Source organism: Notolepis coatsorum (genome assembly GCF_963971535.1).
Source record: "Notolepis coatsorum genome assembly, chromosome: 14".
NCBI lineage: Eukaryota > Metazoa > Chordata > Actinopteri > Aulopiformes > Paralepididae > Notolepis > Notolepis coatsorum.
In genome coordinates, this window is record NC_140178.1 from 55,404,539 (window position 1) to 55,415,177 (window position 10,639).

The following is a 10,639-nucleotide window of genomic DNA, read 5'->3' on the forward strand; positions in this document are numbered from 1 at the left end:
TGATGTACTGGGGAACATTATGAATAGTATAATATTTTGTCTCAAGTGTCGTGCTAATGCTGTATCAGGGGTTGTCAGGAGTAATGGCTGTCAGGATCTTGTGCAATAACACTTAGCTCCATTTCCCTGGAATTACACAATTAAATGCCGATTCTGTTGCTACAAAATAGGCCTATGATTCACTGTAGCTTGACTGAGTACAGTCAAATAATGGGATTTACACCTTTTCCACATTTTCGAAGAAGAAAGAAAACTATAACGACTTAAGGCAAAAGCACACTGCTTAAGACTGCACACTATTATTCATGATGGGGAGCCAGTGTGCTAGCTTCTGCCTAGAGCAGACTGGTGGAGAGCCAGTGTGCTAGCTTCTGCCTAGAGCAGACTGATGGAGAGCCAGCATGCTAGCTTGTGCCTAGAGCTGAGAAGGCTACCGTCTGTGCAGACTGGCTGAATCAAGATAACCCAAACCCCAGCCTCCCACACATTTCGACTTACTTCTCTGCCCAGTGTGTGTGTGTGTGTGTGTATACTCCGATGTAATTGTCTCTCACCGTAGAGCACTGAGCCAGGTCCAGATGGAGAGCAGCCAGGTGACAAGGAGGCAGAATGGGACAGAGGCCTGTTTGAACAGCTCTACTAAAATGCTGCCCTCCCGGCCCTCTGACTGCCAGTGGGTCATCTTCAGTGGGCCGTCGTCGTACTTGTCCAGGAAAAACAGAGGGTCGCTCTGGGCCACCGTCTGGAACATCTGAAGATGAGATCACATGCCATATGTATTAGAAATTACAAGTATATTGTTGATTTACATGATACTAACATTTGACCTACAGTATATATGATTGAACCGTTGCGCAGAGCAACCATATAACTCTGTAAAGTCAATTTAAATCACTTGGAAGTGTGAATGTGATATATCACAAGAAAGTACTCCGTCTCTAGTGTCTGAACACAACGTTGGAAAACTTTGTTCCTCTGAAAACTGTAAATGGAGTTATATGGTACTCATTTATTAGTCTCACGTTACACTATGTTAGCGCTGTGCCGGAGAGAGGTCTGGCTGAACCTATTATAATTCCGCTATAGGGGGAAAAAACGCTCTGGCTTGTTTGTATTTCTTTAAACCAATCACAATCATTCATCCTTGTTCCCCACTAGGAACAAGCATCCCATAAAATGCCTTAAAGATTACTTAACGATACCTTAATCTATGCACACACCCTTCCTTCATTTCACTATATGTCTTGTGTATATGTATGTGATGAATAAACCTCTTGAATCTTGAAACACCCCTCCATAAAAACACAAGATTAAAACATTGCAGACCCCTTAAACATGCCTTAATTTCATTTGAATTAAAATTAAGGGGTTGTAATTAAAGGTTTTTGTCCCTTAACACTTTGAGTGCCGACGACGTGTATTGTCGTCTTATCATGCCCCCGTTGAGTGCCGACGACGTGAATTGTCGTTTGATTTTTTTATTAGCGATCTGAATTCATATTTCATCAACCGTTGGTACAGCAGACCCTCTAGGACAGGGGTGGGCAATTATTTTTCCCAGGGGGCCAAATGAGCAACTGAAAATATTTGTATGCACAATATATTTTATTTCTATATAAAAAGCAGTAAATGGCATTGTTTTGACCGCTGGTAAGAGTGTATGTTATTATTTGGCAATTAAAAGGTGAGGTTAGCTTTCAAAAATATAATTTATTCAAATATAATTTCCAAAATGATAAATAATAATAATGATAAACAAAATGTGAAACATTTAACTCATTTTCAGTCACATTAATAATAAAGGGCATTTTGAGTTTCATATACTATTGAAACAAGGATTTTCTTAGATTTCTAAAGACATCACATCATCTTTGTAACTAAAATAAACAAGACATGTCACTGAACTGTGTAACTGTGTAAAGAAAAGTGTCCATTTTTGTAGCCTTTTTGACTTTACATTTAATGTTTTCAGAACTGTGCAAAAAAATATCATGTGTCCCATTTCACTTGTTATATTTCCACATTTTAGTGTTCTTCAGTTCTTTTTTTTTTACTGTGCAGAAAAAAGAAAATGATCAAGTGTCCCATTTCACTTGTTATATTCCCACATTTTAGTGTTCTTCAGTTATTTCTTTTCATTCAGTGTGAGAAATCCAGTCTCTTTTGAGCTTTAACAAGTGCATCAAAGTCAGGTTGAATGTCTGAGGTGGAGATGCGAAGCACAGCTGTCATGTTCATCAGTGAGAGAGGATCTGTACCTGGATTTGGTAAACTTCATGACTGAGAATGTCTGTTCACATATGTAAGTGGATCCAAAGAGAACCAACATCTTCTGAGCATGTCTCCCCATGTTTGGAAAGTTCTCCTCCTTGAGAGCAGAGTAGAACTCTAGCAGTGAAAGTGCTCTTTCAGTAGTGAATCAGACTGCAGGTCAATGAGTTCAAGCTGAACATCAGTGGGTGCACTATCAACACTGCAGGTAAAGGGAGAGGAAACCAGCTGCATTTCATCCTCAACCTTTTTAAAATCTTGAAACGCCTTGAAAATTCATCATGCAGTTCTCCTCTCCTAACATGGATGAGTACCTGTGCCGGTGATCATCTGATGGTTTGACTTCTTTCAGGGTTTTCATGTCTTTGAGATTGTTGCTGCCTAGTTGCCTTGAAATTAATTGCAACTTTGTTATGAAGGCTTTCACATGGCTATGCATTTCATGAGCAAAAATGACCTTGCCCTGCAGTTATGTGCTCAGTAGGGGCAGATGGGTACCGTTCACATTTGAACCGATACGGTACCGGTACCTGTGAATCGATACCGGGCGGTACCCAACGGTACCTTTTTTCTGTACTTTAGTCTCTAAAAATGTAATCTACCTACCTCAGTTATGAAAAAAAAATCCAAACTTCAAATAACCACACTTTTGACAGTTTTTGGCTTGCCATTGCCCAGACTGCTTTGTTGTTGAATCAAGTCAAATCCTAGGTAAGCGTATATTGTACGTGTGAATGTTGACATGAAAAAATAAATTAAATTTTAATTTTATTTTTTTTAAAGATTATGATGTAATTTTTTGCGGGCCGGTCAGAATCATCGAGTTGGAAAGCAGCGTGGAATATATATTTACAGCAGCCAATAATCAATCAATAAACGCGATCGATATTTGGAATGGTGATCAGGAATTGGAATAATCTTTTGAGAACATCTGATCTAAGGTAAGGAGTCTATGCTACCAGTTTTAGGATAATCAGAGCTGTATTCACTGAGATATCAGCATGTGCCGTGTGTGTGTGTGATGTTGAGGAAATGAGAATAGATTTTTCAGCCCGCTTCTATAGCGTGCATAAGTACACATATACTATCGATAATCTAGCGTTTATTTGAAAACGATTCATAAATAGGCCGACAAATGACAACGTGTCTAGTGTATTCGAGAATATTCCAATAAATGCTGTTTATGGGGCAATCTTTCAATTTTCCGGATATTTTCGAGAGAACGATAGCTTTTCGAAATGCTATAAAAAAGGATATGAACCGATTAAAAAACAATCCGTTTCGACAATGTTGACTGCAAACAAGTCATTGATAAGCGACGGGCAGATTAGACACATAGCCATAATTTAAAACATAGATTATGCGTTTTTAACGCTAACATTGAAGTGGATGATGGCATTCAAGGGGGTAAAAAGGAAAACAAGGCCGGCACTGATAGTGTTAATTGTACTTGGCCCATGCACAATTTTAGTTAATTTATATTTAATACTAAGGTTATTTTAAGGGTTTATTAAGGTATAAAATGTGATGCAAAATAACATTTTCCGAATCAGAATGTCAAACATGAACAGACCAACTATTATATTGACACCAAGGAACAAGGAAAATGTCTTGATTAAATACTCCATTACTAATACAATCAATATCAATATTATGAGTCTATCCATGGGGAAAGACATCTCATCCACAAGGTGAACATGGAACAAATGTTCTCCTCCTCCAAGTCGTCCTTTACCTGTCGCAGTTCAGACGGGGGGTAGACCTCCGGGTTGTGAACCCCGTTCTCTATGGGGTGGAGCTGTGACAGCATGACCTTCCTCTGTTCGTAGTGGACGAAGATCACCTTGTCCTTACCCTCTTCCCCCTCACCACCACGCTCACCCTCCTCGTCCTCTTTATGCTTCGTCTCCTGCTGCACAGGCTTCCCATCTGGCACAGACACACACACAGACACACAGACACACAGACACACATACACACACACACACAAAACCTCTTACCATAAGAAGTTTACCCTTTCTTTTTGGAAAATCGGAATCAGAAAGACTTGAAGATCTGCCAAACACAATGGGCCTCATTCACCAATACGCTCTTAATCTTTTTCTTATATTCTTTCTTACCTGTCTGTTGAGAGAAAAATAAGAAAAGCCACCGCCACATTCATCAAGCCATTCTTAAAGTCCAAATCCGTTCTTACCCAGGTGTGTTGAATGATGAATCCCACATGTTCTTAAATTGAAATGCGCGTTTGCACTCAATACATTTGCATACAGACACGCCTCACCTGATCCTTATGAGGCGAATGAGGCATCTGCAAAACAGCTTGAGAGGTTGGGCATTGCATGCTGATCCATTCAACAGGATAAATAAACGTCTTAGCGAGGCAGCCTTAGCGCACGTCCGAGCGCACACACACGTCTCCTGTGTTCCTGTGGGTCGCTCATCGCATGTGTGTGTGTGTTAATCTGATGACAAATAAAGACTTATAGTTGCACTTATACGTACTGTATAGTGCGAAATAAATCATTCCAGCAAAGTAGGCTTTGTCAATACTGAACAATTGTCAAGAGCCAATCGCGCAGTAGGTTGGGAAATACCAGATCTGTCACCTCGCTCTCATCTCTCTCTGAAAGGTCCCTGTGGCTAAAACCCAGAGTGCGTTTAGAACTTGTAGGTGTGGAGCAGAGAAGAGAGAAGAGGAGAGGAGAGGGGGGAGGCGAGGAGAGGTTGTAAATATGCATTCTATGCGTCTAACTGTTCTAACAGCAATATATAATCCATTTCAGAAGCAGAACGCACGCAATAAGTTATAATAATAATTATTATTATTATTATTGAAAAGTTCTGGGTTTATAAAGTCGTATGTGGGGGTATTTGGGGGCAATTGACGAATGGTTTGCTTTCAACCCATGAACTCCTTCCTCTCTCACCTTTTTATATATTCTTTTTATTTTCTCTACTAAAACTGTATTGTATTGTTTGTTTTGTAAAGTGTCTTTGAGCATTAGGAAAATCGCTATATAAATCTGATGTATTATTATTATGAATGGTAGGCTTTTTAAAATGTTTCTCATCTGGGTAAGAGTTTCTTATCTGGGTAAGAGTGCTCTCGACCACTCTTAGAATTTGGTCTTGCCTAAGAGAAAGGCAAAAATAAGAAAACATTGCTGAATCCCAGGTAAGAACAAAATAAGAAGAAATGCTAGTTAAGAACGAAATCTGTTCTTATATCGCTTAGTGAATGAGGCCCAATGACTGCACAGTAGGGATGTATTGATATACTGATACTGGCATTGGATATCAAGCAGATCAAAATAGATCTGATACCAGGCAAAAATACAGCTGATACCAGGCTAAAATAGAGCTGATACCAGGCTAAAATACAGCTGATACCAGGCTAAAATACAGCTGATACCAGGCTAAAATAGAGCTGATACCAGGCTAAAATAGGTCCGATACCAGGCTAAGATAGAGCTGATACACGGCTAAAATGGATCTGATACCAGACTATAATAGTTTGGTATTAGTACTATACAAGATAGACACAAGGCTAGAATGTGTTAAATTAACTAGAGCAGTGGTTCTCAGGGACCCCATCTAAGAAGATTTTGGTTGTTTGATATGATTTAGTGTAGAATTCTGTAGCTGAAATAGCAGTGGAAAGAGTGAAGCTTGTGAGCAAAATAGTGACTTTTATATATCCTCTCATTGGGCTATTGGTCCTATTTTTCTGGGGACCCCTTGGAACTCCCTCTCCCTGGACCCCTGGCTGAGAACCACTGAGTTAGAGAATGAAAACATGCCTCCGTTCCTATTCATTTATTATTATTATTAGCCCTCTCCCCCTATATTTTCCATACCCATTTGGTTGCATTTGGATCGGGACTGGGCTTTATAATAAGTATTCATGTGAGCGAGCGTCTTACTCTGGTCCCGGTGGAGGACTTGGCAGGTGAAGCCTGTCTTGCCGATCTCGCGGCTGAGCTGGAGCCAGCATTCCTGGGGGAAGATGGTGCTGAGGTCCCTAAGGAAGCTCTCCATGCCCTCCTGGCCCTCCTTGGGCATGCTCCACGAGCCCAACACCGACAGCTCCACTTTGCTCTTGGCCTGCATCTGGACAAGTAGGGGGTCAGACAGTGGAGGTGGAGATTAGGTAAGCGTTACAAGTAGGGGGTCAGACAGTGGAGGTGGAGATTAGGTAAGCGTTGGACAATATAATTTATATCCATAATATCATATTGTGAGATTTTCTTATGTTAATATTGTGAATTGGGATATGCAAATGTTTTGTCTAAATGAATGATGGAAAGTAAATCTGATTTCTCACAAGATGATTTCAAAAAGATATTTCAAGAATTTCAATTGAAGATTAATTTTGATGAATCAACATGTGATTTTCTCATACCTAAGCAGATATGTATTGTAATATACATTATTTATTTTTTATTTCCCCAAGGGATATTATCCTTTACTATAATTTTACTGTGGTAAAATTAAAGAAAAATGGAGTGATAATCACAGTATTGTAATAATATTGAATTGGAAGCTCTCGTAAATTCCCACAGAAATCTACTGGTACTGCAAAGCGTGTTATCATAACAAAACAGTACACACAATAACTAGTATTTATTAAAGATTCAGTACAATGAAAATTGTAAAATTACCCAAAATGTTAGAACTGTTGCCCTTTCATCACTATCCCCCTGGATATCAACAGAATCATACCATTTCAGATATCCAATCTGCTTGTTTTAAAACATTGCATAATCTACTGGGGTTACCCTGATTGGCCCATCAGTTGTCAGTGTAGTTGTAAAGGATATCAGCTAGCTAGTCCACAAACAAGTAATGAAACTAGTTTGCTACAAGTTAGTCAAAAACATCCACAGCTACTGTGACAATTTATGTATCACCTGCTAGGACAGGTTTGCCTATGTTAATCTCCAATAGCAACCAATCCCACTAGTCCTATGAATTTGTTTACATCCGAAACCGTCATGTATTTTGATACTAACTCAACATCTCCTTTCAATGAACAGGCCACACCCCCTCAACATACTGAGGGCTAGATCCACAAAGAATGGATTGCACGGAGGGAGTTGCACCCTTACTTAAAAGTAATTATGAATTGAAGATGGGGGACCCTGATGTAAACAAGACGCAAGTCTTTCTCTGGTCTGCATCCCCTTAACAATTGTGTGTATTGAGACATACTGTATTGTACCCATTCTGCAATCTGTTAATAAAATGTTCATTCAATCAATCAATCTGCGCAGTGATTGATTGAATGAAAATTTTATTAACAGATTGCAGAATGGGTACAATACAGTACGTCTCAATACACACAATTGTTAAGGGGATGCAGACCAGAGAAAGACTTTCGTCTTGTTTACATCAGGGTCCCCCATTTTCAATTCATAATGAATTGTAAGTAAGGGTGCAACTTGCTCCGTGCAATCCATTGTTTGTGGATCTAGCCCTGAGAGTTGATTGTGCTCAGAGAGGGTGCACTAAAACAGTTCAAATGCTACATCTGAAGCTGAAAAATTACACTCCTGACATTAACATTCCACAATAACCTTTTTCTACATGAATCAACATCATTGTACGGATTCTTTAAGACAATTAAAGAATTTCAAAGACAGACATTAATTTGTGCCAAGGTGCACACACTGACTTCAACTTCATTCCACGAACACGAACACGAACACGAACACGCACACGCACACGCACACACACACACACACACACACACACACACACACACACACACACACACACACACACACACACACACACACACACACACACACACACACAACCCCTTCACTGACCTGATGGATATACTCTTTAACCTGGCCAGGTATGAAGGGGTAGTGGATGACAGCCAGCACCGCGGCTGAGTCATGGCCAGGGAACCAGCGGCCCACTAGCAGCCCACTGTCTGCCCGGTTACAGCACTGGGGGAAAAAGACCTTCAGCACCATGACTGCTGCTGCACTTCAGGATTCAACCTCCAGCTAGTCCTCTGTCTGACAGGTGGGATGGAGATGAGGGGTTACAGAGTTGGAAAAGTCAACAGCCTTATTCTTTCAATATGATTTGACTTAACATATATGTAACGTTACCGTTTTAAATAATTGAATCCCTCTTTGTACCCTTGTAAGAACAGCACAGACATTGCCCTCTTTGTGTGCCCTTCAAAATATTGAGCTCTGTCTGTGTGTACTACTATGACAACTAGTGCCCGGGGCTGAATTGCAATTGATTTCACTGGCAGCACAGACAGGAAGTACGCAGGCATCACGATGTTAGCTCGGTAACGTTAGCTAAACAATCGAATTACATTAGTAATCTGCATGATAATATCAACTGCGGAATGATATAAAACAATAGAAAACGTTCTGAAAGGATCTCTGTCGTGCTGACCACACACTCCATCATCGAATCCTGCACAGTTAGTCCTCAAGCCAACCAAACACATTATGGATCCTAAACGTCCAGGTAAATTACTCACTCATAACTACTGGGTCATCGGAGAGAATGATTCAGTTACCTTCAATAACATCAGTTGTTGCCCTTCAAGTTAGCTAGTGTAAAGAACTAGAGATGGTCGCCATCTTTTTTGTTGACAGTCCGTGGCAAAAAATGCTCCGGAAGGATGCACGTGCCAGTATAAATGGTTCCACAGCTGTGCAACAACGGTTGTTAGACTGATTGATTGATTGATTGAAAACTTTAATTAACAGATTGCAGAATTTAATCTTGTTTACATCAGGGTCCCCCATTCTCAATTCATAATGACATTTATGACATACACAATATACAGATATGATGTAAAAATCGAATCTAATCATCTAATCTAAACTAATCATGACATTTATGACATACATGACATACAGATATGCAGTACTGTTACATTTGTGATATACAAGATATGCAAATATACAGTACTGTTGAACAGAGATCCTAACAGTAAATATATACATATGAGGGGGAGGGAACTGTACATTAGGAGGGGGTGGGTGGGTGGGTCGGGGGGTTCAGACATTTATGGGGCCAGTTTCGAATTGCAGCCTCCCGTAGGTGCTCTTTGAGAGCGGTTTTGAAGGTGGGTAGGGATTCAAAAATTTTTACGGCTGTGGGTAGGGCGTTCCACATTGATGTGGCATAATTGCGAAACGTGTTTAGTCCCTTGTTTGTGCCGAATCTGGGTTGAACATGATTTGTGGAACTCCCTCTGGTGTTGTGGTCGTGGTATTCACTGACCTTTGGGAAGTATTTCGACATGTACATGGGTACCTTCGTGGTGTAGTGTATCTTGTAGGCCAGGCCCATTGCAAGTTGCTGTACTCTGTCGTCTACTCTAAGCCATCCTAGGTTGTCAAAATGGGCAGGGGTGAGGTGGGTTTTAGGAGTAAGGTCAAGCAGTAGTCTGACCAGTTTGTTTTGTGATGTTTGTAATCCTCTTTTTAGAGCCTTTGAGGTGCTTTGGTACCATGAGGTGCAAGCCGTAGTACCCTTGAATGAGTGCTCCTGCTAGAGTCTTCAGGGTATTCTTGTTTACCAGAGAGGAGATCCGGTACAAGAATCTTGTTCTTTGGTAGACTTTTTTTATTACATTGGATGCCATTTTGTCACAGGAAAGATTTGCCTCTAGGATGGAACCCAGGTATGTAATTTCATCTTTCCTTGTGACAATATTGTCACCCACTGTAACAGAGAAGCCGTTGGTTTTGCTGAGTTTGTTATTTGATCCAAAGAGAATGGACTCTGTTTTACCCAGGTGTAATGATAGTTTGTTATCAGCGAGCCAGGTGCAGATTCTGCCGAGTTCTGAGTTGAGGGTTTTTTCAACCTGCAACTTGTCCCTGTCAGAGACCAGCAGGGCTGAGTCGTCCGCGAACAGGAACAAGTTGCAGTCACAAGCTGATGTCATGTAATTTGCATAAATTAGGAATAGTAACGGTCCTATGCTTCCTTGTGGAACACCACAGCTCACTGGGAGGTGGGGGGGGATAGAGTACCGTTTACCTCTACCATCTGTTCTCTCCCCTCCAGGTAGGATTGCATCCAGCTCACTGATAGACTATCAAAACCAATTGCTTTTAGCTTGTCAATCAGAATGGGGTGATTGACAGTGTCGAAGGCCTTTTGTAGGTCCAGCATGACCATGCCGCAGTATTTGCCCGCGTCCACCTCTTGTTTGATGTGGTCGTTCAAATAGAGAAGGCATGCAGCTGGGTGGCGCAGCGGAGATTGTGCTCGTCACCAATGCAAGAGACTCCGGTCTCGAATCCAGGTGTCAGCATTGCCTCCGGCTTGGGCCAGTCGTCATACTATCTCAATTGGCAGAGGTAGCGGGTGG

At 40.9% G+C, this 10,639-nt stretch overlaps 1 protein-coding gene across 1 annotated transcript in view; it reads right to left on the reverse strand.

Annotated features, from left to right (window-relative positions):
- The window catches only part of pigq (phosphatidylinositol glycan anchor biosynthesis, class Q), a 53,335-nt gene extending 44,426 nt beyond the window's left edge, over positions 1-8,909 (reverse strand). Inside the window, 5 exon segments of the mRNA XM_084328664.1 lie at positions 555-751; positions 4,007-4,200; positions 6,198-6,384; positions 8,106-8,303; positions 8,828-8,909. Coding sequence (XP_084184790.1) covers positions 555-751; positions 4,007-4,200; positions 6,198-6,384; positions 8,106-8,258 — 731 coding nt within the window. The 5' untranslated portion in view covers positions 8,259-8,303; positions 8,828-8,909.
- Positions 8,910-10,639: the final 1,730 nt, after the last annotated feature.